The sequence below is a fragment of the Pongo pygmaeus genome, chromosome 2 (assembly GCF_028885625.2).
Source record: "Pongo pygmaeus isolate AG05252 chromosome 2, NHGRI_mPonPyg2-v2.0_pri, whole genome shotgun sequence".
NCBI lineage: Eukaryota > Metazoa > Chordata > Mammalia > Primates > Hominidae > Pongo > Pongo pygmaeus.
In genome coordinates this window covers 145,235,763-145,262,572 of record NC_085930.1, presented here as the reverse complement: position 1 = coordinate 145,262,572, position 26,810 = coordinate 145,235,763, and the positions used below count along the sequence as shown (strand labels likewise).

Below are 26,810 nucleotides of genomic sequence, written 5' to 3'. Positions count from 1 at the left end.
ACGAGGTCAGGAGATCGAGACCATCCTGCCTAACACAGTGAAACCACATCTCTACTAAAAATACAAAAAAAAATTAGCCAGGGTGGTGGCACACACCTGTAGTTTCAGCTACTCGGGAGGCTGAGGCAGGAGAATCGCTTGAACCCAGGAGACAGAGGTTGTAGTGAGCCGAGATTGCGCCATTGCACATTAGCCTTGGCAACAAGTTAACTTCATCTCAAAAAAAAAAAAAAAAAGGCATGTTACTTCTCCTTTCTTCTCAAATCCCATCCCTTGTCTAGTTATGACAAAAACATCAGACAAATTCCAGTGAGGAACCTATTAGAAGATGCCTGATCAATATTTCTCAGAACTCCTATGGTCATCAAAAACCAGGAGAATCTGAGAAACTGTCACAGCCAAAAGGAGCTTAGAAAGACCTGCTGACTGAATGTAATATTGTATCCTGGATGGACTCCTAGACCAGAAGGTCATTAGGCAAGAAGTAAGAAAAATCAGGCCGCTCGTGGTGGCTGATGCCTGTCGTTGTGGCACTTTGGGAGGCGAGGTGGGTGGATCACTTGAGGTCAGGAGTTCAAGACCAGCATGGCCAACATGGTGAAACCTTGTCTCTACTAAAAGTACAAAAATGAGCTGGGCGTGATGACAGGCGCCTATGATCATAGCTACTCTAGAGGCTGAGGCAGGAGAATCACTTGAACTTGGGAGGCGGAGGTTGCAGTGAGTCGAGATTGTGTCACTGCACTCCAGCCTGGGCAACAGAGTGAGACTCCCTCTCAAAAAAAAAAGAAAAAATTCAAAGTATGGGCTTTTGTTAGTGTATCAGTATTGGTTTATTGTAACAAATGTACCATACTAATGTAAGATGTTAATTATAGGAGTAACTATATGTAAAGTATTTAGGAATTTTCTGTACTATCTTCATAACTTTTTTTTTTTTTGTAAATCTGAAAGTTCTAAAAAAAGTTTATTTAAAAATTAAGCAATGAACTCTGTGTATTAATCCACACACAGAAATGGTTAGAGGGCCATTAACTACTAACAGAAGTGAAAAGAGGACTATACTGTCAGAAACACAGTAAAAGCAAATGCAGGGAGCAGGTACTATAATAAGGAAAAGAAGCCCCTCCAAGCTATGCCTTGTAGTGCTCCTCTAGTACCTTCCTTTTACAAAGCCTAATACTGCAACAGATGGCAAAAGATAAATGTTTACAGGGTCCAGCTTCAGTGTCAAAAAGCAGGGCAAATTTATTTCAATTTATTGTCTCTCATTGGAGACACTTATCTCATTGGAGATGAGAGACCATAAATTGATAAGTGAAGCAGGCATATAATGGGAATGAATTAAATTACTCAATAGAGAGCATAAGGACTGAGAAGAAAATATACTTAGGGGAGACCTCTAGGTAATACTAACAGGTAAGAAATACAGGGTGGGAAAGATAACTGAAAGGAAAGGAAAAAAGTCTTGTCTGTTAAGAGAGTTTCAAGAAATGTCTATTGCATTTAGCAACGTTGGTGTCACTGGTGAGTTTGGTGAAGTAGCAACTGTAGAATGAGTTTGTATGTGAATGAATGAATGAATGAAATGAACAGGAATAGATACAGTGACTGCAACAATTTTTTCAAATGATCCTTGGCCCTAAAGGTGAGATAGAGATAAGATTATAGCAAGTATTAACTTTTTAAAATAAAGTTGGGGGGAAGGGATGGTATGTTAATTAAAGAATGTAAACTCCATCAGGGCAAGAATGTTTGTCTGTTTTGTTTATTGCTGTATTGCCAGTACCTGAAATAGTTCTAGATATGTTCAGCATATTTGTTGCATGACTAAGAAATACTTGAGCATTTCAGTAGAGGTAGAAGTTGAATATATGGCATTTCCCAGAAATGTTTTCTGTACAAGATTACTGAGGAAGTAGGAGAATATCAATGAATGTATGCAGAAGGAAATGTCAAGAAGGGGCAAGGTTAAAATATTCAACATTGGCATTATTATTGTACAAAACACTAAAGCAATTTTTAAAACATCATCTAGGTGTGGTGGCTCATGCAGTTAATTCCAGCAGTTTTTAAGGCCGAGGTGGGAGAATCATTTGAGGTCAGGAGTACGAGACCAGCCTGGCCAACATGGTGAAACTCCGTCTCTATTGAAAATACAAAAATTAACTGGGCATGGTGGTGGGGTCTGTAATCTCAGCTACTCGGGAGGCTGAGGCAGGAGAATCGCTTGAACCTAGGAGGAGGATGCTGCAGTGAGCTAAGAGAGTGCCACTGCACTCCATCCTGGGCGACAGAGCAACTCTGTCTCAAAAAACAAACAAAAGAAAGTTACCTTCATACCTTTTATACATAAACTTATGTTTTGCTCTTTGCACTTTTTTGAATTACTGAGAGAAGTTTCTTTTAGTTAGGGATTATATTTCTTCTATAGTAGTGATCATTTTTTATAAAGCAAAGTAAACCTAAATCGAATGGAATCTTTTTTTATCTTTTTTTCAGTCTACAAATAAGAAACCTCGAAAATCTCCAGGTGAGAAGAGCAGAATTGAAGCTGGAATTAGAGGAGCAGGCCGTGGAAGAGCTAATGGGCACCCTCAACAGAATGGGGAAGGGGAGCCCGTCACATTATTTGAGGTGGTGAAACTGGGGAAAAGTGCAATGCAGGTAAATTTTAAGTTTTTATTTCATGTATAAAGCAATACAGTTAATAACTTGGGTGGAATCAGTTAGTGTATATATTGGCACTTTATATGCTGCTGTTGATTATGTAAGCAACCTTTCAGTTTATCCTGAAAGGTTATTTTGCTTTGTTTTGCAAAGAGTGTCAGGAATGGCTGTTTAATAGTAAGATGTACTTTTGTTTAAATTGTTGTAAGTAAAAAGGTCTACTAGAAGCTGCCCAAGAGAATTTTTATTGTCTTGATTTTTTTTATTTGAATCTAATTTAGTGTAAGTAACACATGTGTCTTTCAGAGTATTTGAAAGAAGAAAGGATATAAAAAAAAATTCTTAAGTAGTGAATTAGGAATAACCAGAACTACATCATTTGTAACTTTCTTTCTTTTTTTTTTTTTTCTTGAGACGGAGTCTGGCTCTGTCGCCCAGGCTGGAGTGCAGTGGCGCGATCTCGGCTCACTTCAAGCTCCGCCTCCCAGGTTCACGCCATTCCCCTGCCTCAGCCTCCTGAGTAGCTGGGACTACAGGTGCCTGCCACCACGCCTGGCTAATTTTTTATATGTTTTTTAGTAGAGATGGGGTTTCACCGTGTTACCCAGGATGATCTCGATCTGCTGACTTCGTGATCCACCTGCCTCGGCCTCCCAAAGTGCTGGGATTACAGGCATGAGCCACCGTGCCCGGCCATAACTTTCTTACTCTTTTATCTCTTCTCATTTAGTCCATAAATACTAAGTATTCTGCAGGAGCACCATTCTCACTAATGCATTGTAAGGATAAGCCATAATTATTTTTCTTTAGTGTGTATATTTTTATCACTATCATTAAATGTGTTTATTATTTATGTTTGTCTCTACATTTTTAAAAATTTTAAAATGCTAGAGGTGTAATTATTTGGCTAAAGGATATTTTTAAATTGTGAAATATATAAATACTATATTTCTGTCCCGTAAATTGTACTATTTCACCTTTCACGAGAAGTGTACAGGAGAATTGCTTGAACCCAGGAGGTGGAGGTTGCAGTGAGCCGAGATTGTGCCACTGCACTCCAGCCTGGGGTACAGAGCCAGACTCCATCTCAAAAAAAAAATTAGGTAATTGTGAAACGGAATTATTATTAGAACTAAAACAGACAACTTTTCATTAGTATACTTTCTATTATATTTTTTACCTATATTTCTTTTTGAAGCCCTTAAAGGTGTTTAGTGTTTCTTTCTTTTTATGTATGTTACCAGATTGATGCGTTGTGTTCAAGAGTCTTGGAATTTGTGTGGGCAGGGAAGGAGGTGGAATAGTGGGATGATGCTAAATGGTGAAACATATATTGAATTTCCAGTTACCCAAAGCAATGGATGACAATATTTAAATTATATAAGTTTAATATAAAAATAGATTTGTGACCTTTTGCCATTAAGCTTGATAATTTATTCATTATACTTTTGTTTCTGAGACAGTCTTGCTCTGTTGCCCAGGTTGGAGTGCAGTGGCACCATCTTGGCTCAGTGCAACCTCCACCTTCTGGGTTCAAGGGATTCTTGTGCCTCAGCCTCCTGAACAGCTGGGATTACAGGTGTGTGCCAGCACGCCCAGCTAATTTTTATATTTTTAGTAGAGATGGAGTTTCACCATGTTGGCCAGGCTGGTCTGAAACTCCTGACCTCAAGTGATGCACCTACCTCTGCCTTCCAGAGTGCTGGGATTACAGGCATGAGTCACCATGCCTGGCCTCATTATACTTTAATAGAAGAATTGTTAACAAGCTACGGAAGCATTAATTTTAACGACCTTTTCTTTTGCTTCCCACCTTTAGGTAGAAATACAAGCAGAAAAATGACAGAAATGTATTTTTATGTAAAATTTTGATAATTGCATTTCAGATATTTTTCTTCTCTCTCTCTTTTTTTTTTTTTTTGTTTGAGATGGAGTGTCTCTCTGTCGCCAGGCTGGAGTGCAGTGGCATGATCCCGGCTCACTGCAACCTCCGCCTCCCAGGTTCAAGCGATTCTCCTGCCTCAACTTCCCAAGTAGCTGGGACTACAGGCGCACACCACCATGCCCAGCTAATTTTTGTATTTTTAGTAGAGACGGGGCTTTACCACGTTGGCCAGGATGGTCTCAATCTCCTGACCTCGTGATCCGCCCACCTCGACCTCCCAAAGTGCTGGGATTATAGACCTGAGCCACTGCGCCCGGCCTTGCTTCTTTTTTTTTAAATGTGAGCCTTTATTTTATCAGATATTTATGTAAAAATAATTTTCATGCATGGTATTAAAGCTTAATACCAGTCCTTATTTTTAATATTAACAAACTCTTATCATCATCTATATTTGAAATAAAACATTGACCAGTAGAAGTGTTTTCAGTTTTAATTCATGGTATTCTACTCTTCATCCATATTACTCTTTTCTAATTATGCTCTTATGCTGTGTCTCTTCTGCTGAAACTTTTTTTTTTTTTTTTTGGAGAATGAGTCTCTGTCAGCCAGGCTGAAGTACAGTGGACAATCTCAGCTCACTGCAACTTCTGCCCCACAGGTTCAAGCGATTCTCCTGCCTCAGCCTCCCGAGTAGCTGGGGTTACAGGTGCCTGACACCACGTCTGGCTGATTTTTTGTTTGTTTGTTTGTTTGTTTTGTATTTTTAGTAGAGATAGGCTTTCACCGTGTTGGCCAGGCTGCTCTCAAACTCCTGACCTCAAGTGATCTGCCCGCCTCACCCTCCCAAAGTGCTGGGATTACAGGCATGAGCCACCGCTCCCAGCTGTCTTCGGCTGAAACTTTTTGTTTCTCATTTTCTGAAAGATAATGATCAATAGTCAGGACTCTGGTACCTTCCATAATTTGGTTTTAACCCACCTTTCAACGTCTTACTGTTTCTCTCTTGAAATCTGCTTCATGTTATTTTTACTTTACTGTAATTTTAATTATTAATTTTTTTTACTGGCTATATTTAAAATAATTTATAAACTTTTGTAATTTTTTTATGTGGCAGTCTGTTGGGCACATTTTTTTCTGTGAATTTACCTTCTGATTTTTATTATTTTGGCAGTACTTCCTAAAATAGTTGGGTCATGGTTTATTTAATTAGATTTTATTTGAACTGTTTCCAGTTTTATTGTATTAAAAATAGTACTTCTTTAGGCTGGGTGTAGTGGCTCACGCCTGTAATCTCAGCACTTTGGGAGGCTGAGGTGGGTGGATCACTTGAGGTCGGGAGTTTGAGACCAGTCTGGCCAACATGGTGAAACCCTGTCTCTACTAAAAATACAAAAATTAGCTGGATGTGGTGGTGTGCTCCTGTAGTCCCAGCTACTCAGGAGGCTGAAGCAGGAGAACTGCTTGAACCCAGGAGGCGGAGGTCACAGTGAGCCAAGATTGTGCCACTGCACTCCAGCCTTGGCGACAGAGCGAGACTTCATCTCAAAAAAAAAACAAGAAAAAATAAAGAGCACAGCTGTGCGTGGTTGCTCACGCCTGTAATCCCAGCATTTTGGGAGGCCCAGGTGGGCAGATCAGAAGGTCAGGAGTTTGAGACCAGCCTGGCTGATATGGTGAAACCCCCTCTCTATTAAAAATACAAAAAAATTAGCTGAGCATGCTTGCGCAAGTCTGTAATCCCAGCTACTCAGGCGGCTGAGGCAGGAGAATTGCTTGAACCCGGGAGGTGGAGGTTGCAGTGAGCCAAGATTGTGCCACTACATGCCAGCCTGAGTGACAGAGCGAGACTCCGTCTCAAAAATAAAAAATAAAGAGCAAGATAATACAAGCAGACATCAGTGATTTAGAAACAAAGTAGGTATTTCTGTGGTTTGTATGGAAGAAAACTACAAAGTGATGAACAGGATTGGGTTTAGGGCAGAGAAGCATATACTTATAGGCAGGAGTTTGGTTGTTGAGTGTTAAAGTGCTTCATGAAGAATAGGAGAATCGAATCGGGCTTATTACATGAAGCCAAGGCCTAATGCGAGTCTCCCCATTTGTAAAGCAGGCTGAAGGAAAGTGCCAATAACTACTGCATAGGCTTATGTTTAGGGTAATCGTGTATCTCAAGTTACCCTTGAGACGCCCAGTTTGTGCTTATTGTCCATGTATTTATTAATAGAGGCTCCTTTAATATTCAGAAGGGTAGTAGTTTGCATGGCAATTTTTATTAAAACATCACTTACAGGAAATCAAAAGCTGAGGAAAGGGAGAAGGTGGATATAATTCTTATAACTGACACCTGAATTGAAATGTCTGTTCATTTGGTTGGTGGCTGGGTCTGTGAAAATTCCCAATGTTGTCTTAGGGAAGAGTCTGAAAATTCCCACTTTTGTCTTTTATATGATCTGGTTCTGCCATGGAGGTAATGATAGAAACATAAGAGGGGAGGGATAAATAATAAAATAATAAATAGGTATATTGAAGATGCTAGAGGGATGAAAGAAGAAATTCTGTCTTATGCAAAATAAGGAACAGATGAAACAAGATATGAAACAGGAGCAGTCTTGAAAATTGAAAGTAAATTCTTAAAGTAAAACAGTACATTATGTTACTGAGGAAAAATACTGCTTTAGGTGCCATGAGAGCGAGAATTCAAGTATTGGCATTTATTAGACTCAGTTAGAATGTAGTCCAGAGAAATAAGGAGGTAAGAAAACATGAAAGAGCCATTTAAAGACTTTGGTATGGATTGAAGGGTTCCAGAATATACCAAGGGAAGAGATCAGAGGGAAGAAAAGAGATGAAGGATTTTTTTTTTTTTTTTTTTTGAGACAGAGTCTCACTCTGTCGCCCAGGCTGGAGTGCAGTGGTGCAATCTCGGCTCACTGCAAGCTCCGTCTCCCGGGTTCACACCATTCTCCTGCTTCAGCGTCCCAAGTAGCTGGGACTAAAGGCACATGTCACCATGCTCAGCTAATTTTTTTCTTTTTAGTAGATACAGGGTTTTGCCATGTTATCCTAGGCTGGTCTTGAACTCTTGGACTCAAGTGATCCTCCTACCTCAGCCTTCTAAAGTGCTGGCATTACAAAATTGAGCCAGCACACCCAGCCCAATCTCTTTCCTTTTAATGGCTGCATGTATACCACATTTTCTAGTCTATTATTGTTGGGCATTTGGGTTGATTTTATGTCTTTCCTATTATGTATAGTGCTGCATTGGACATACACATGCATGTATGTTTATAATAGAATGATTTACATTCCTTTGGGTATATACCTGTTAATGGAATTGCTGGGTCAAGTGGTATTTCTACCTTTAGTTCTTTGAGGAATCATGGTCTTAGATACAATTTTTGAAGAGATAATTTTGGAGAAATTTCCAGAAAAATTTCCTTTGATCCAAAGTTTGTTCTCAGGAGTGAGCAAGATAAGTCAAAATAATTACATAGCTGTAAATAGTGTAGTGTAACTGAAGTATTAAGGAAATTTTGAAAGATTTCATCAAGGAATGTCTGATCCTTTTCTTTATAATGCAATTAATGTTGAAATACACAGTAAAATAAATTCTCCTGGTAAATTGCATTATAAAATTTACCAGGAGAGTAAAAAGGTGCTTTTTAAAAGTTTGTATTGGCCAGGCATGGTGGCTCATGCCTGTAATCCCAGCACTTTGGGAGGCCGAGGTGGGCAGATCACAAGGTCAGGAGATCGAAACCATCCTGGGTAACACAGTGAAACCCCGTCTCTACTAAAAATACAAAAAATTAGCTGGGCGTGGTGGTGGGCGCCTATAGTCCCAGCTACTCGGGAGGCTGAGGCAGGAGAATGGCGTGAACCCGGGAGGCGGAGCTTGCAGTGAGCCGAGATTGCGCCACTGCGCTCCAGCCTGGGCAACAGAGTGAGACTCCGTCTCAAAAAAAAAAAAAAAGTTTGTATTAAAGAGGAGATATACAGAGTTGTAATGTGAGTATTAGTGAAAGAAATGTTAGTGAAAATGTTGGAGCCAGCTAAAGCATTACTTGGATAGATGTGTTATCTTAAGGGCATTAATGCTATAAGCAAAAGCAAAAGAAACTAGAAAAAAGAAAAACAGCAAACCTAACATTACTGTGAAGAAAGCAATAATAAAAGTAGAAATGGAAGTTAAATAGAAAGGTTAAAGAAGGTCAACTAAACCCACATATTTGAGTCTAAGAAAACTTTAGGACCAGAAGGTTTTATCTTAGGAATACCAAGATGGTTTAGTATTAGAAAATCTTTTAGTATAATGTCCAGATAATCTCATTACAGGAGGAAAAAGCCTATACTTACCTGAATTGATGTAGGATGTTTAGAAAAATTATGTGCTAATATATAGCTAATAGTTTTTATAAACAGAAACTTTTGATAATTAGGAACAAGAGGGAACTTCCTTAGCTTGTAAAGATTATCTCCCCCAAACCTACAGCTCAGATTATGTCATTTTAAAATAACAGTGAAGTTTCGGTGTATTCCCAGGATATAAGCATTATCACTGCTGTTCAGTACTGGAACACCTAGCCAATGCATTAAAAAAAAAAGAGCTATAGCAATTGAAGATGAAGATGTAAAAGTATCCCTATTGGAAGAGGATATAATTGTGTTGAAATTTCAAGAGAAACCGTAGACTGTTAGAACTAATGAGAGCATTCAGCAATGCTCCTGGATAGAAAGTTTAAAAAATCAGTAGCCTTCTGTATGGCATTAATAACCAGTTAGAACAAGTAATCAGAAATGAGCATATTCAAGATAGAAGAAAAATCAATGAAGTACAAAATAAAAATCTAATAAAAAATTTGGGTGGAACAGAACAAAATACTATTTTAAAAACCCATCATATTGAGTAATTAAAAAGACCTGACCATACCAATAGTCAGTAAGGTTGTACAACAGCAACTAGTGGGAGTACAGATCAGTGTACAGGTTCTCCTTTGGAGACTATTTTGGTAATATCAAGAAGAGTTGAATGACTTACTGTCCTGTTTTAATTCAGTCAGTAAATATTTAATGAGTGTTTACACTGTGGAAACACTTTTTTCCTTCTTTGTTTTCTTTACAAAGAATATAACATTAAAGAAAACCAATTCAATTCTTAGATATAACCTCTGGATACAATTTTTTTACATGTTTATAAAAGGCATATATAGGAATGAATATTTTTTTCATTGCTTTGTTTATACTAACAAAAAAATAAAAATCCCAAATTTCTGTAATAAACAGGATAATTGATAAACTGTGGTATATGTAAACTCTGAAAAAAAAATCTTTTTTAAGACACAGTCTCGCTCCGTCGTGCAGATTGGGATGCCAGTGACATGGTCCCAGCTCACTGTAACCTCTGCCTCCCAGGTTCAAGTGATTCCTGTGCCTCAGCCTCCTAAGTAGCTGTGATTACAGGTGTGCGCCAGTACTCTTGGCTAAATTTTTTGTATTTTTAGTAGAGACGAGGTTTCCCTATGTTGGCCAAGCTGGTCTTGAACTCTTGGCCTCAAGCAGTCTGCCTGCCTTGGCCTCCCAAGGTACTGGGACTACAGATGTGAGCCCCCATGCCTGGCCTGAAATTATTTACTGCATTTAAAATGAGTAAACTAGAATTCTAGGTACCAGTACGAATAAATTTTAAAAATGGATTTTAAAGGTCCAATGCAAATTGCAGAATGATGCATAACACATGATGCTACAGTACTTATAAAGTGTGAACATATACTTAAGGTTATTTAACATCATGTTTTTTATATTGATTACTTTCTGAAAAGTTAGGAGAAAAAGAATAGGATCACAAAGGTTTATAGGATATATAGGTATACCTCAGAGATACTGTGGATTTGGTTCCAGTGAGTCATACAAACTTTTTGGCTTCCTAGTACATATAAAAGTTATATTTACCCTATAGTGTATTGTGTGTGCAATATCATTATGTCTGAAAAAAACCAATGTACGTACCTTAATTAAAAATACTATTAAAAATGCTAATGAACATCTGAACCTTCAGTGAGTCATAATCTTTTTGCTAGTGGAAAGTCTTGCCTTGATGTTGATAGCTGTCGACTGATCAAGTGGCTGTGGTAGTTTCCTAAAACAAGACAACAATGAAGTTTCTGCATCAGTTGACTCTTCCTTTCATGAAAGATTTCTCTGTAGCATGCAATGTTGTTTGATAGCATTTTACCACAGTAGAACTATTTTCAAAATTGGAGGAAGTCCTCTCAAAGCCTGTCACTGCTTTATCATATAAATGCATGTAATATTCAGAATCCTTTGTTGCCATTTCAGCAGTGTTCACGGCATCTTCACCAGGAGTAGGAGTTTGGTAGGCAGTAGCAGAAGACGTTTCTTAATTTAGAAACAGGAAATGCAAAGATAAAATCTATTATCCGACCATAGAGGACAGTAGATTCCCTTGTAAAAATGGAGCTGAGAGAAACTACATTCTGACCATTGAATACTTTTTGTAAAATTGATGGTATTTTAGAAAGAAAATGACTTGTTTGTATTTTCATTTTTAGAAATGCCTTTCCGGAAGCAATTTAGATGATGATTTGGTGGGCAAGTAAGGCTGGAATCAGACCAATCAAAGGCTTTTTAAACACTGATCCATTAGGGAACTAAAGAAAGTTCAAATTTATTTATTTATTTATTTATTTATTTATTGAGATGGAGTCTTGCTCTGTCGCCCAGGCTGGAGTGCAGTGGTGCGGTCTCGGCTCACTACAAGCTCCGCCTCCCGGGTTCATGCCATTCTTCTGCCTCAGCCTCCCGAGCAGCTGGGACTACAGGCGCCCGCCACCATGCCCGGCTAAATATTTTTTGTATTTTCAGTAGAGACGGGGTTTTACCGTGTTAGCCAGGATGGTCTTGATCTCCTGACCTTGTGATCCACCTGCCTGGGCCTCCCAAATTAGAAAGTTCAAATTTATAGAAGGTCAGTGAGAATGGAGAGGAAGTGACAGATTGTGCAGATATTAAGGCTCTGGAATGATTATGAAAAATGAGAAAGAGGAAGTAATCTAAGGTGGTCCCTAGTTGTTTGACTTGGTAGTGTTCACTGAAAGAAAGTTTGTGTGAATACAGGTATTGGAAGATGGCTATGAGAGTAGTTTGGACATCCTGACTTTTAGATCTGTGACATTAAATACATGTTGAATTTTGGAACTTTCAAGCTGTATAGTCTAAGTGATATTCTTTGCTTTAGTAGTTATGAGTAAGAGCTTGTTAATTTCTGTAATCCATTGGCATTTTCATTTTGTACACCTAGATATCAACTATAAAAGTTGGACTATAGGGCTGGACATGATGGCTCAGTCCTGTAAGCCCAGTACTTTGGGAGGCTGAAGCAGGCAGATCTCTTGAGCCAGGAGTTCGAGACCAGCCTGGGCAACATGGCAAAACCCAGTCTCAACCAAAATACAAAAATTAGCCAGGTGTGGTGGCATTTGTCTGTAGTCCCAGCTACTCAGGAGGCTGAGTTGGGAGAATCACCTGAGCCCGGGAAGTCAAGGCTGCAGTGAGCTGTGATGGTGCCATTGCACTCCAGCCTGGGCAACGGGAGTGAGGTTCTGTCTCAAAAAAAAAAGTTGGACTGTCATTTATGCATTCAACAAAAATTCCAAGCTAATTGGGTTAGGCGCAGGGCTACAATATTAGTTAAACTCACCTGACCCTTACCTTCATGGACTTTCCAGTCTTGGAAGAAGAAATAGTTTATACCAATCAAATGATCTATTAATATACAATTAAAAACTGTTGATTAACACTAAGCAAACTTTCTTTGGTCTTAGTGTAGTGATAACAACAGCCTATGTGAATAAGGAACTGTTGTTAGCCTATAAATTAAGTATACTTAGTGAGACAATTTGGTCTTCTGTTTGCTTTTGACAACTGACTTTGAAGGTGAAACTAATTTTGTCCATTTAAATATGATTGGGCAAGAGATGGGTGTCTTAGAGATTGTGATTAGACATTCTCTATCCCTTAGGGTTAGTAAGCTTTGTTCTAGTATCAAAGAAAAGTATGGACTTTTATAGTGACATTGGTTTCTTCCAACCTCCGAATTATAGATGAGTTACATGCCAAATCGCTTTGTATCATCAAATGGAGAGGAATTCTCAAGCTGGGCTTGAGATTTACTCTATGACTATACCAAGGAAAGAGGAAAGCAGCTGTGGGTTTATTTAAATTCCACTTGTTAACTTGTAAGTGTTAGAACTGACAGTTACATAGTAACTGTAATAGGGCTTGTATGCATTTCTCAGCTATTAATAGAATGGATAAAAGTGTTCTAATAATTTTCTAATATTCATTGACGGAGAAGCTTGAAAGTTCCAAGAAGTATTAAAATGGCCAAAGAATGTATAAGGATTGTAATTATAAACAAATGATACTGAGACATTAGATGAGAGGACACATATACTATTGATTAAAATGAAACTTCATGACAAAGATGGGGAGAACACATTGAAAGACAGAAATACTGTAATGAAGTTAAGGAGTAAAATTTTGTGGAACTAAGCAAATGTAAGTACTTGAATAGAATTAATACTTGAGTGTATAATACAAGAAATGTGTTAATAGCTGTGACTGCTACAGTGCAAAATATTGGGTACAGAATTTAAAATCATAATATTCTAAACATTTAGAGTCTTTGCCTGAAGATAAAATTGGAAAACTGAAAATAGCAGTTGTTTAAACAAGATAAATGTTTATTTTTCTCATATGTAAAAGATCATAGATACGTGTTTTTTTTCCATGGGGACTGGTGGATTGTGAAATAATTGAAATTCTCAATATTTTAATAATCATTAAAGTATATTTTATTGTAATTTTAGCAGTATACCTTTTGATGTTTTTCAAAACTGGATTTTCCATTTAAAAAAGGAAGAAGCTGCTAAGGCAGCACAATGGGAGGCAGCCAACTCTAGGTCTTTATTCTAAGCACCCTCTGGATATCCTCCTATGCTGTTTTCATTCCTCTTGCCTGACCCTGGTGGGCACTCTGGGCCTAATGCTTCTTACTAGTGGTGAAGGCCAGACATATCTCACCTAATATGTACCATGAACAAGTTAATGTGCTACGTGTTGTGGTGAGGTAAGGGGCAGGGTGGGTCCCAGGCTGGTCCCACGCACTGGGGTTTTGAGAGGAACTGTTCCAGTTTATATCCCTTATTTCTGAAAAAACATGCGCAAGTGACCAGAGCATGGTGAACTTTAGTGAGCATACCTTTTTGGATGTTGATTGCCTTCCTAACCCCAGCTATGGCAGAAAGGATGTTTAAAGGCCCACTAGTGCAGCCAGATATCATTGTGTTGGTGGGTGAACCTGGTGAGCACCCACAATTTGGAAAAGGAAGACCTGAGCCAATGATAACAACACTCTTGTCACAAATTATTATTGCCAGGTTGTCTGTGCCTTTGAACTCAGACAAAGTTGTGCACTACAAGTAGTGCATCATCTATACCAAGTTGTAGCAGAAAACCTTTCAGAAGACTGTTTGCAGTGGACATTGCTGGACATTGCCCTGCCTATTTTGAGAGGAGGACTAAGGATAAATTACTCTTAGGCCTGTGGCAGCCCCAGAATGCAGTTGTGTAAAGAGTCCTTCTGCTGGTAATCTCTATGTGGATAAGAAATTGCCACCTACTTATACCCACCATGAAGTATTTGGCTACTAAGCTTAGCGTTGTCATTTTAGTGGTCCTGGTGGCCATTGTTGCTGGCATTGTAGTTCTGGTGATCACCATCAGGAGAAAGTTGGGGAAACGTAAGAAGATAGAGATCAAGGGTTGAGGGAGTTGAATATATGGGCAAGTGTATTAGTTTGTTCTCACATGGCTATCAGGAAATACCTGAGACTGGGTAATTTATAAAGAAAAGAGATTTCATTGACTCGCAGTTCTGCATGGCTGGGGAGGCCTCAGGAAACTTAGAATCATGGTGGAAGGCACCTCTTTATAGGGCAGCAGGAGGGAAAATGAGTGCTAGCAGGAGAAATGCCAGATGCTTATAAAACCATCAGATCTCATGAGGACTCACTCACTGTCATGAGAACATTATAGGGGATACCACCCCCATGATTCAGTTACCTCCCACCGGGTCCATCCCATGACACATGGGGATTATGGGAATTACAATTCAAAAATGAGATTTGGGTAGAGACATAGCCAAACTATATCAGCAAGTATGGGTCTGTAGTAGGGAAGACATAAAGGGAGGGTTCAGGATCGGTTCAGAGTGAAACTTAATTCTCGGTCCAAGGCAGATACTTCCTCCATCATCATCCCCAACTTCCCTTCCTCCCTTTCCTTCTATTCTTCAATTTGATGGTTTTGACCCAGGACTACCTCTCCTTCTGGCTTCATGTCCCAACCTTTCTTGAAGTGCTGTTTCTGATATTCTTTCTTCCTCTTGGTCCAGGGCCAAGAAATCTGACTCTTGAATTCAGCAAAGGTAGATGTAAGAGGTCTCCATTGAATGATGTCTTTGATAGTATGTAAAGGAAAAGGTTAAGATGATACCCTAGGGTCATTTCAAAGTGATGGAATACCTTTTAAAGGTTTAATGAGTTTACATGAGGAACAGTGCTTTTCTTTTTTGCATTTAGTTCTTTTAGTTATCTCTCTCTGGTTCCAAATGGAAAGATTTGGCATCTTCATCCTGAATTCTACTTCATAGTTATCATCTTGTTGAAAAGAAAATTTTGGTTTTATTTGAACTTGCACAGTAGCCATATTTCTTGTCTGTTATACCACCAATACATATGCTTTGCTTCTCACTTAACAGATAATTTTTTTTTTTCAAATAGAGATGTTGACCTTTCAAATAGGTCAGTGTTGTCCTCACATGGCTATCAGGAAATACCTGAGACTGGGTAATTTATAAAGAAAAGAGATTTCATTGACTCGCAGTTCTGCATGGCTGACCTCGAACTTCTGGGCCCAAGTGATCCTCCCCGGCCTGAGCCTCTCCAGTAGCTGGGACTACAGGTGCATATTGCCATGATGCCCAGCCCAGGGAATATTATTTTTTTGCTTAAACAATTTCCTTCCTTCCTTCCTTCCCTCCCTCCCTCCCTCCCTCCCTCCTTCCCTCCTTCCTTTCCTCCTTCCCTCCTTCCTTCCCTCCTTCCCTCCTTCCCTCCTTTCTTCCTTCCCTCCTTCCCTCCTTCCCTCCTTCCTTCCTTCTTTCCTTCCCGCCTTCCCGCCTTCCTTCCTCCCTTCCTCACTTCCTCCCTCCCTTCTTTTTTTTTTTTTTTTTGAAAAAAGACTCTGTCCACAAACTGCCAGTGTTTATTCTGCAGGTCACTCATTAAAGCTATTAGTAATATTTTATTATGTAAAAATGTTTGTACATATTTTGTCTTTGATAATTTTGCGGTGACTTTCTTAATATAACAAATCTAATGAAATATAATAAAATATGGGGAAAGCATAAAGTGAAAGATGGAGTTTGAATTTCAGTCAGATTATGCAAGAAAAAAACCAAAACAAAACACCCAACCAAAACCAATACAGCTTTTTCAGGGGGTCCTGGTGAGAGGTTGTGCATCATCAGATAAAATAAATGGAACTTCACAGATAACTAATTGGATAAATGAAATATTTACATCCATCAGTGAACTATCAAATCAGGGTACATGTTTTAGAACTGATTAATTAATTTGATCCTCAGAAATTTTCAGATTTTATAACCCATAGTGTCTCCACAATTGTATTTTTATAAAGCTATCATCATTGAATCCCTTTAGAGATTCAGCTGAATTACCTTTATACTCCTTCATTTTTATACTCTACAGTTATAGCTCATCATCTTGTGCATGTCTTAGACCAATATTTGGAACTGGTCCAGGATATTTTACAATAAGTCCTGGTCATATGAGTAACTTTTAGGTTATTCGAGCATAAAAGTAGGGAAGTGCTAAATACAAACTGCATTTCTCCCAGTCTTTCAGTTTAGTTTAGTTTAGTTTTTTTCTTTTTTTTTGAGACGGAGTCTTGTTCTGTTGCCCAGGCTGGAGTGCAGTGGCGCGATCTCGGCTCACTGCAACCTCTGCCTCCTGGGTTCATGCGATTCTCCTGCCTCAGCCTCCTGAGTAGCTGGGATTACAGGTGCACACCACTACGCCTGGCTAATTTTTTTCGTGTGTAATTTTTTTTAGTAGAGACGGGGTTTCACTATGTTGGCCAGACTGGTCTCGAACTCCTGACCTCGTGATCCGCCCGCCTCGGCCTCCCAAAGTGCTGAGATTACAGGCGTGAGCCACCGTGCCCAGCCAGTCTTTTAGTTTTTAGTCATGAAGTGTTTGAATTGTCTTCTGTTTCTCAGAGATACATATATTTTTGTTTTATTTATTTAGAGACAGAGTCTCACTCTTGTCACCCAGGCTGGAGTGCAATAGCACAATCTTGGCTCACTGCAACTTCCATCTCCTGGGTTCAAGTGATTCTCCTGCCTCAGCTTTCCTAGTAGATGGGATTATAGGTGTGTGCCACCAGGCCTGGCTATTTTTTGTATTTTTATTTATTTTTTATTTTTATTTTTTATTTTTATTTTTTGAGATGGAATCTCACTCTGTCACCCAGGCCGGAGTGCAGTGGCTCGATCTCGGTTCACTGCAACTTCCGCCTCCCGGATTCAGGCGATCCTCCTGCCTCAGCCTCCCAAGTAGCTGGGATTACTGACGTGTGCCACCATGCCCAGCTAATTTTTGTATTTTTAGTAGAGACAGCGTTTCACCATGTTGGCTAGGTTGGTCTTGAACTCCTGACCTCAAGTGATGCACCCACCTTGGCCTCCCAAAGTGCTGGGATTACAGGCATGAGCCACCGCATTTGGCTTTTTTTTTTTTTTTTTTTTTTGGCTCCCTCTGTTGCTCAGGCTGGAGTGCAGTGGCACGATCTTGGCTCACTGCAACCTCTGCCTCCTGGGTTTAAGTGATTCTGCTGCCTGGCCTATTTTTTGTTTTTTGTTTGTTTGGTTTTTTGAGACTCCAGTCACCCAGGCTGGAGTGCAGTGGCACAATCTCGGCTCACTGCAGCCTCTGCCTCCGGGTTCAATCAATTCTCCTGCGTCAGCCTTTCAAGTAGCTGGGATTATAGATACGTGCCACCACACCTTGCTAATTTTTTTTTTTTTTGTAGTAGAGACAGGGTTTCACCATGTTGGTCAGGCTGGTCTTGAACTCCTGACCTCAGGTCATCTGTCCGCCTTGGACTCCCAGACTGCTAGGATTACAGGCGTGTGCCACCACACCCGGCCTTGATTGGCTTTTTAAAAATAAAATAGGCCAGGTGCAGTGGCTCATGCCTGTAATCCCAACACTTTGGGAGGCCGAGACAGGCGGATCACCTGAGGTTAAGAGTTCCAGACCAGTCTGACCATTGTGGTGAAACCCCATGTCTATTAAAAATACAAAGCTGGGCGTGGTGGCTCATACCTGTAATCCCAACACTTTGGGAGACCAAGGCGGGTAGATCACAGGGTCAGGAGTTTGAGATTAGCATGGCCAACATAGTGAAACCCCTTCTCTACTAAAAATACAAAAGTTAGCCGGTTGTGGTGACACGTGCCTGTAGTCCGAGCTACTTGGGAGGCTGAAGCAGGAGAATTGCTTGAACCTGGAAGCGGAGGTTGCAGTGAGCTGAGATTGTGCCATTGCACTCCAGCCTGGGTGACAGAGCGAGACTCCCATCTCAAAAAACCAACCAAACAAAAAAACAGAAAATAGGCTGGGCAGCAGAATCACTTGAACCCGGGAGGCGGAGGTTGTGGTGAATTGAGATCGCGCCACTGCACTCCAGCCTGGGCAACAGAGGGAGACAAAAAAAAAAAAAATAAAGCCAAATGCAGTGGCTCACGCCTGTAATCCCAGCATTTTGGGAGGCCAAGGCAGGTGGATCACTTGAGGTCAGGAGTTCAAGACCACCCTAGCCAACATGGTGAAACCCTGTTTCTACTAAAAATACAAAAATTAGCCAGCATGGTGGCATGCATTGGTAATCCCAGCTACTTGGAAGGCTGAGGCAGGAGGATCGTCTGAATCCGGGAGGCGGAAGTTGCAGTGAGCCGAGATTGAGCCAACCATTGCACTAAAGCCTGAGCATCAAGAGCGAAACTCCATCTCAAAAAAAACAAAAACAAAAGCCCAAAAACAAACAAACAAAAACAAAAAACCAGTCAAATATAGCAGTGGCGGGTTGTATACCAACTTTAATGACACTAATGTTAATAAGTTCTGATGACCCACTACCATCAGACCAGCCATGTGTATATTTGTATATATCTACTGATTGATTACCCTCCCCAGTAGATAATGAGCAAGTGAAGAGCGAATTCATGTTTTGCTATTTGTTGAACAATGTGTTAAGAATGTTCTTATGAGGAAAAGATGTTAACATAAAAAGTATTTGACAAATTTCTAAATTTTCCTTGGACTTGATTAATCTTTACTCTTACTTTGACCTAATATTGTGTTAAGTGTAGGCTATTTTTTTGTTTTGTTTTGTTTTGTTTTTTTGAGATAAACTTTTGCTCTTGTTGCCCAGGCTGGAGTGTAATGGCGCCATCTTGGCTCACTGCAACCTCCGCCCCCCGGGTTCAAGCTATTCTGCTGCCTCAGCCTCGCGAGGAGCAGGGGTTACAGGGACCCGCCTGGCTAATTTTTGGCTGGCTAATTTTTGTGTTTTTGGTAGAGATAGGGTTTCACCACATTGGCCAGGCTGGTCTCTAACTCCTGACCTCAGGTGATCTACCCACCTTGGCCTCCCAAAGTGCTGGGATTACAGACGTGAGCTACCGTGCCTGGCCTGGCTAATTTTTCTTTTTAAGCAGTTTAGTTCTGTTTTCCTTTTATTTTCGTAGGATGAAAAGTAATACATAGAATATACAGAATGTTTTGGGTCAAAAGCTATAAATTGCTTTTTTTTTTTGAGATGGAGTTTCATTCTTGTTACCCAGGCTAGAGTGCAGATGGTGTGATCTCGGCTCCCTGCAACCTCCACCTTCCAGGTTCAAGCGATTCTCCTGCCTCAGCCTCCCGAGTAGCTGGGATTACAGATGCTTACCACCATGCCCGGCTAATTTTTGTATTTCTAGTTGAGATGGGGTTTCACTATGATGGCCAGGCTAGTCTCATACTCCTGACCTCAGGTAATCCACCTGCCTCGGCCTGCCAAAGTGTTGGAATTACAGGTGTGAGCCATCAGGTCCGGCCTCAAATTGCTTTTTTCATTTCATAGCTGTTTGAAAATCCTCAGATGATAGATTAATATTTGCTTAAGAGTGAAGTTTTTTTTTTTTTTTAACATAATTAGAAAGTCTCTGAAATTAACTTTGGGTATTTTAACCTGTCTTAAATGAGTCTAGCAGCTTCATGTATAGTTCACATGCTGTTAAAAAAATATACTTTAAATCAGCTTATCATGATAGACAATTTCTCATTTATGTAACCATCCAATACCAGAGTTAGTGGTAGCTATCTTTTCTTCATAGGATGATTCAGGAATCTAAGCCCCTCCATTTTCTGGCTCTTCTTACCCCTAGAGCCTTCATGTTGTTTGCATTCACTTGGTTGGAAGGGGAGAGAGAAAGAGAAGCAGTGTCTACTTCTTAGAAGCCTTTGGCCCCTCTATTTACATTCCATTGATGGGAACTTACCACATACTCAGGTGAGCTAAGTAATGTATTTCATAGCTGGATGCTTGCTTCCCCATGTTAGTGCATACAGATTAGTCACACTACAATTATTTTTAGGTAATTAGAAGGCGTGCAGTAAATATTTTGCTTTTGTTTAATTTCTCCAAAACACAATAGATTATAAAAGCTGCTGATTAGTGGCAAGATAAGAGCATTCACTGCCTTCAGGTTACTTAGAGCTAGATCCTTGAAGGAAGTTAGAAACTTTAAATAGGAATTTTCTTAGCCTCTGTTCAGTTACACCCAAAGGTACCTACTGTTACTCGTGAGCTTAGCTTTTAGCAAATATATTGATGTTATTATTTTTCTGTACTTGCTGATTTCAAACATGTGGTTTTAAATTAACATGGGTGTTTTAGATAATATTAAGTCCCTTCATGATTTCCCCTAAATCATTTTCCAAAGGCTTCATCCCTATATATATATAGAATTTTATATAGATTATCTAGGGCAGATGAAGTAAGTAAAGAGATGACTGTAGTGTTTGTGATTATGATAGTTGTATGTGTGTGTATATGTATACACACACATAAAGGATTATACATTTACTGGTTTTATTTAATGTTTAGGAAAAATGGACTTTATGTATTTACATACTTCATTTATATTATTGTTTATAGATGTTTAAATATATGAAATATGGTGGGCTTTCTATTAGTTTAATTTTCAAAGAGGGAACCTAACTTACTTTAATGCTTCTAGCCAAATTATCCTGCATGTACCCTCAGTAAGAGTTGAAATACAGAAAACATTGCATGAATAAAGCTATATCCAGGTATAAATGAGATTTCTTAAAAATTCTTTCTCAGTAAATTTGGTTTGAATATGCTTGTGCAGTTTCTCATTGTACACTAACTTGAATCATATATGAAGCAGAGTCCTTGCAAAAAGCGAATTCACAATTTGTTTCCAGACTACTAAAGAAAACTGAATGTATGTTGATAGAATTTCTCACTATTTGCTAGGTTTTAGTCTTAGCTTTTGAGATAGGAAGACAAAAGAGATTTGTTTCCTTCCAGTGAGGACCTTTGATCTCAGTACAGGATTTCTTAATCTGGAGTCAGTGCTAGGATTCTTGGAGGATATGAACACAGATGGAAAGAGTGGTAAAAAGGAAAAAATTGGAATTCATTAATTTTATTTATTTTATTTTATTATTATTATTATTATTATTATTATTATTATTATTATTATTTTTGAGTCTCATCTGTCACCCAGGCTGGAGTGCAGTGGTGCCATCTCAGCTCATTGCATTCAAGTAATTCTCCTGTCTCTACTCCTTAGTGGCTGGGATTACAGGCCATCATGCCCAGATAATTTTTGTGTGTTTTGTTTGTTTGTTTTGAGATGGAGTCTTGCTCTGTTGCCCAGGCTGTAGTGCAGTGGCGTGATCTCGGCTCACTGCAACCTCTGCCTCCCGGGTTCCAACGATTCTGCTGCCTCAGCCTCCCCAGTAGCTGGAATTACAGGTGAACACCACCATACCTGGCTAATTTTTGTAATTTTAGCAGAGACAGGGTTTTACCATGTTGGCCAGGCTGGTCTCGAACTCCTGACCTCAGGTGATCTGCCCATCTTGGCCTCCCAAATTGCTGGGATTATAGGTGTGAGCCAGTGCTCCCAGCCTGGAATTGATTTAAAAGACGTAAGTGAGAAAACTAATCTAGGACAGGTAAAATAATTGTTGAAGGCATTGAAGATGAAATTTATAGCTGTTCCAGTTCATATAATTATTTGATGTTTTTCCTAAGGCTCTGTAACCCAGATATTGGTAATCTAAATTTACTGTTCAGCAAAAAGAACAAGAATGTGAGTTATGATTCATTCCAGGAATGGCTTTCAGTAGTTGTAGTTCATTGAGTGTCCTGAGTTACTTGAAACAAGACAGAGTATAATCTGGCATGTATAGTCTTAGAAAATGTTTATAGATGTCATGCTGTTTGCAGCATTAATGGGCTGGGATATGAATGTCTCCTAACTGGATGCAGAGAGGACCTGAAAAAACATACTTAAGAAAGTTAAAAGCCCCATATCCCATATTAAAACTTCATCCTTCACCTGTCACTCAGAGGCTTGCCTTGGTATGTTCCTTGCTAGCTTCTCCTCAGACCTACAGAAGTAGAAATTGTGGATTGAAAGATATTGAATGTATCTTCAATAAGAATATCAAAATGCCTCAGCATTATGGCTCAAATTAGGATAGAGAACACTGTGAACCAAGAAACAAAGCTTCAGTGACTGGGCATGGAAGGAGGGGTGGCTTATGAGGCTGATCTATCAGGTGGAGGAGTGGTGGTAGGAATCCTGGCAAGGGTCCTAAAGGCTGATCAGTCTTTTGAATGCTGATAGAAACAGGATGGCTTGCATGTGACAGTTAGTAGCTAGGAGACAGCAGTTATCATAAAGTACCTAAAAAGTAAGTACTGTTATATTCCAAGGTTACTGGGAGAACAGCCCAGTTTCAGATAAGGGCCAAGGAGGTTTTGTGAACTGGTCGAATGGATAGAGGAATTTTACTGTGTGAACTACTAGTTTATTGTTTTCAGTCCAGATATTTTTAGTGGAAATAATCTTGAAGGAAGACCAGTGGAAGAATAAGGAGAAAGAAACCAAGAGCGGTATGGTATTTTAGAGTACCAGGATAGGAGAGCATTGTGCTTTTAACGATTGTTGGTGATAAGATTACATGGTCATTTAAAAAGTTTTATTGGCTTAGGTGTTTAGAATAAATTGTCTTTAAAATTGAACAGTTGTATAGGCTCTCCAGCTGGTGTTTTGTTTTGTTTGTTTTGTTTTGTTTTGTTTGGCTTTGAGTGACATGTAGCTGATCCCCAGTTATTCTATAGTGGGGAAAATACTGTGAGGAGACAAAGATAGAAAGTTGTCATTATTTAACTGGGATGGTCTTGGGCAAGTCACTAAACATCTTCCCTCCCCTAGTTTCCTTGTAATTGATTTTCTGTCTAATTAGGTTTTTTGTTTGTTTATTTGTTTTTTGTTTTTTTTAAATCTCCTTGAGAGACAGTGTCTCACTCTATTGCTCAGGCTGGAGTGCCATGGCACGATCTTGGCTCACTGCAACCTTTGCCTCCTGGGTTTAAGCAGTTGTTGTGCCTGAGCCTCCCAAGTAGCTGGGATTACAGGTGTGCACCACCACACCCGGCTAATTTTTGTATTTTTAGTAGAGACAGGGTTTCACCACGTTGGCCAGGCTGGTCTTGAACTCCTGACCTTAGGTGATCCACCCACCTTGGCCTCCCAGAGTGCTAGGATTACAGGCATGAGCTACCGCACCGGCCTTTATTAGGCTTCATGTGAGAATCAAGTGAGGCTGATTTATGTCAGTATATTGTTCTACAAATTATTTTAATTATACTTGGCCTCATGATAACATTAAAAAAATTCATGATAAATTCAGCCCAGTTTCAGTGGACTTAATGTGGTTCTGATTTTGTAGGGGTTTTTTTTTTGTATTTATAGATATTATATTGAGTTCTAGAATATATCATGTTAAAATTTAACTTAAAACTAGAAAAAAGTTAGAATGAGAAGGATTCTGAGTGGTCCTGTTTTGAGTCAGGCAATACCTTCTTAAGCATATACAATATCCCTTACCCTGAATTAATTTTTTTATTTAATCTTCTTTTTAATTGTGTATTAAATGAATTGCATGAGAGCCTACGGCTTTTAATAAGATGCTAAGGTTAATCAAAATAATTCATTTCAATATTGACTTATTTGATACCATTGTGTTTTGTAATAAAGAAATAATGCAGCTATAGAGAAGAAGCATAGCAGTTCAGAATGGCTCTAAAAATTCTGACACTAGTCTATGCACAAAGAGAAAAATAAAGACAGGTAATGAATTTCTCTTCTTAACCTTTTTTTGTTTCTTTTCTTTACTATTGTGGCAACCCTTTGCTCATCTCTCAAGTTATTTGTGGAGATTTGCTGGTTCATGAAATAACATCTTGGAATTGCTAATTTATTTTTTATTTTATTTATTTATTTTTTTGAGATGGAGTCTGACTGTTGCCTAGGCTGGAGTACAATGGCTTGATCTCTGCTCACTGCAACCTCTGTCTCCTGGGTTCAAGCAGTTCTCCTGCCCCAGCCTCCCAAGTAGCTGGGACTACAGGCACGCACCACCACGCCTGGCTAATTTTTGTAGTTTTAGTAGAGATGGTGTTTTGCCACATTGGCCAGGCTGGTCTCGAACTCCTGACCTCAGGTGATCCACCCACCTCAGCCTCTCAAAGTGCTGGGATTACAGACGTGAGCCACCGTGCCCGGCCTGGAATTGCTAATTTATATGATCCAAACTTAAAGCCTGGCATTATACCATTAGCAACTAGCAAAGGATTTTTTCCTTCCTTTTTCCATTATGAGCTCTTGCTAATGGATCTCTGAGAAACAGGTGATTAATGTTAACTGCTACTTCAAAAGCATCTGTTACATGTGAAACAAACTCCCTCAGCTCTCCTTAAAACTGTGGTGAGCCTCTTCTGGTCGTGTTTAATACCTGAACTTCTCTCATTGCAGGTATTGGCTATGTACCTTTGATACATTTGTGTTTCTTTGTTAACCCCCCACCCCCACCTCTTCAACCCCCACACAAAAAACAAAGCAGGATTAAATGTTTTCCTATATCAGGAACTATGGTAAGCACTTTTTGTATCCACTTAACACCTTTCACTGTAAAATGTATATAGTCAGCACTTAGTGATTTACTAAGATGATTTAACAAATTATTTCCTTTTAGATGTATAATTTTTAAAATAATGTTTATTACTTTTTTGTTTGGCTCATATATACTCTTGTTAGAAATTTAGAAGAAAACTTTAAAAGGAAGAGAAGAAAGTATCACACATAGTCATAATTTTTAAGATTTTGGTTCTTGGTGTTTTGTTTGGTGTTTGGTCTAGGTTTATGTTAAAGTTATATTTGTTTTATAAAAGTGGAATGATTAATTTTTTCCACTGTTGGTATTCCTTGAATATATGTGAATTTTTAATATATGGTATTCCATAATTTCCATTTTTTCATTTCCATTTTGATTGTGTTATAATTTTTCATTATCCTAAGTAGAAGTAAACATTTAGAAAGTCTTGATGCCCACATAATTTTTTGTGTGATTCATTTAACTAGGGCTGCTGGGTCCAAAAATATTAATATTTTTAAGGTTTTGTATAAATGTTACCAAATAGCTCTCTCTTCCTACCAGCATTTTAAATACTTATTTTGCAAACCTCTGGCAACACTGAGGGTCATCATTTAAATACATTATTTGTCATTTGAAAGATTAAAATGGTCTGTTTGCGTTTCTTTGATAAAAAGACAGGTGGTATTTTTTCTGAAATACTTATTTGTGTTTCCTTTAAAAATCTTTTTAAAATAACTTATGTATGTAATGCAACAGCAAAATATTAGGGATTGTTTTTGAACTTGCTGAATGATTGAGTAGAACCTACATGTAAGTGGCAAGAAAATTCTGAAAATGAAGAGTAATGAAGGACTTGCTCTACCGATTTGTAGATTGTATCATAAAACTTCAGAAAATAGTAATGTAAATTAGCGTGGCTCAACAGCTGGCAGATGGATCACTTGAACAGAAATAGACCTAAGTGTATCAATAACGTAACTAAGTTAAAAATTATGTTCTTGTCTGGGCTTGGTGGCACATACCTATAATCCCAGCACTTTGGGAGGCTGAGGTAGGAGGATTGCTTGAGCCCAGGAGTTCACTAGCTTGGACAACATAATGAGACCTCATCTCTACAAAAAAATTTTTGTTCTCCTGACACTTTCTTTCTCTTATAATTGTGACTGACAGTTGATTAACAACTTGAAAAAAAAAGAAAAGCACAAGATTTTTACCTCACACCATATACCAAAGTAGAGTCTAGATGTAGTAAATAATAAAATAATAATTCAATGAGAAAAAAATTTGGTGAAAAACTTAGATTTAAGAATTATACAAGAATAAACACAAACTCAGAGCAAATGATTTGTTTGCCTACTTTGTATATTCAGCCTTTTACCATATAATAGCCACCTTTTTACTGTTTAGTGCTTCTAATCTTAAATACTAACTTGATGTGAATATTGTCACCACAGTTTTTCTGTTTTTTTATTTACCTAGTATTTATTGATTTGTATCTTTATTTTCTTCTTTTTTATTTTTATCTAAGTAATACACGTACATGACTTAAACAAATCAAATGAGCTGGGCGCGGTGGCTCATACCTGTAATCCCAGCACTTTGGGAGGCCAAGGCAGGCATATCACAAGGTCAAGAGATCAAGACCATCCTAGCCAACATGATGAAACCTCATCTGTACTAAAAATACAAAAAATTAGCTGTGCGTGGTGGTGCACACCTGTAGTCCCAGCTACTCGGGAGGCTGAGACAGGAGGATTGCTTGAACCTTGGAGGTGGAGGTTGCAGTGAGCCGAGATGGCGCCACTGGACTCAAGCTGGGCGACAGAGTGAGACTGCGTCTC

General features: G+C 39.0%; 1 protein-coding gene across 10 annotated transcripts in view; it reads left to right on the top strand.

Moving 5' to 3' along the window:
* The window catches only part of STAG1 (STAG1 cohesin complex component), a 406,778-nt gene that overhangs the window by 143,147 nt on the left and 236,821 nt on the right, over nucleotides 1-26,810 (top strand). For 9 of the 10 annotated variants that reach the window (XM_054482540.2, XM_063662185.1, XM_063662190.1 and 6 more), the window contains one exon: nucleotides 2,503-2,667. In XM_054482540.2, coding sequence (XP_054338515.1) covers nucleotides 2,503-2,667 — 165 coding nt within the window. Of the gene's footprint in view, nucleotides 1-2,502; nucleotides 2,668-15,422; nucleotides 15,599-20,153; nucleotides 20,279-26,810 lie in introns of those variants that run through there. The other variant, XM_063662192.1, reaches the window with a different exon arrangement.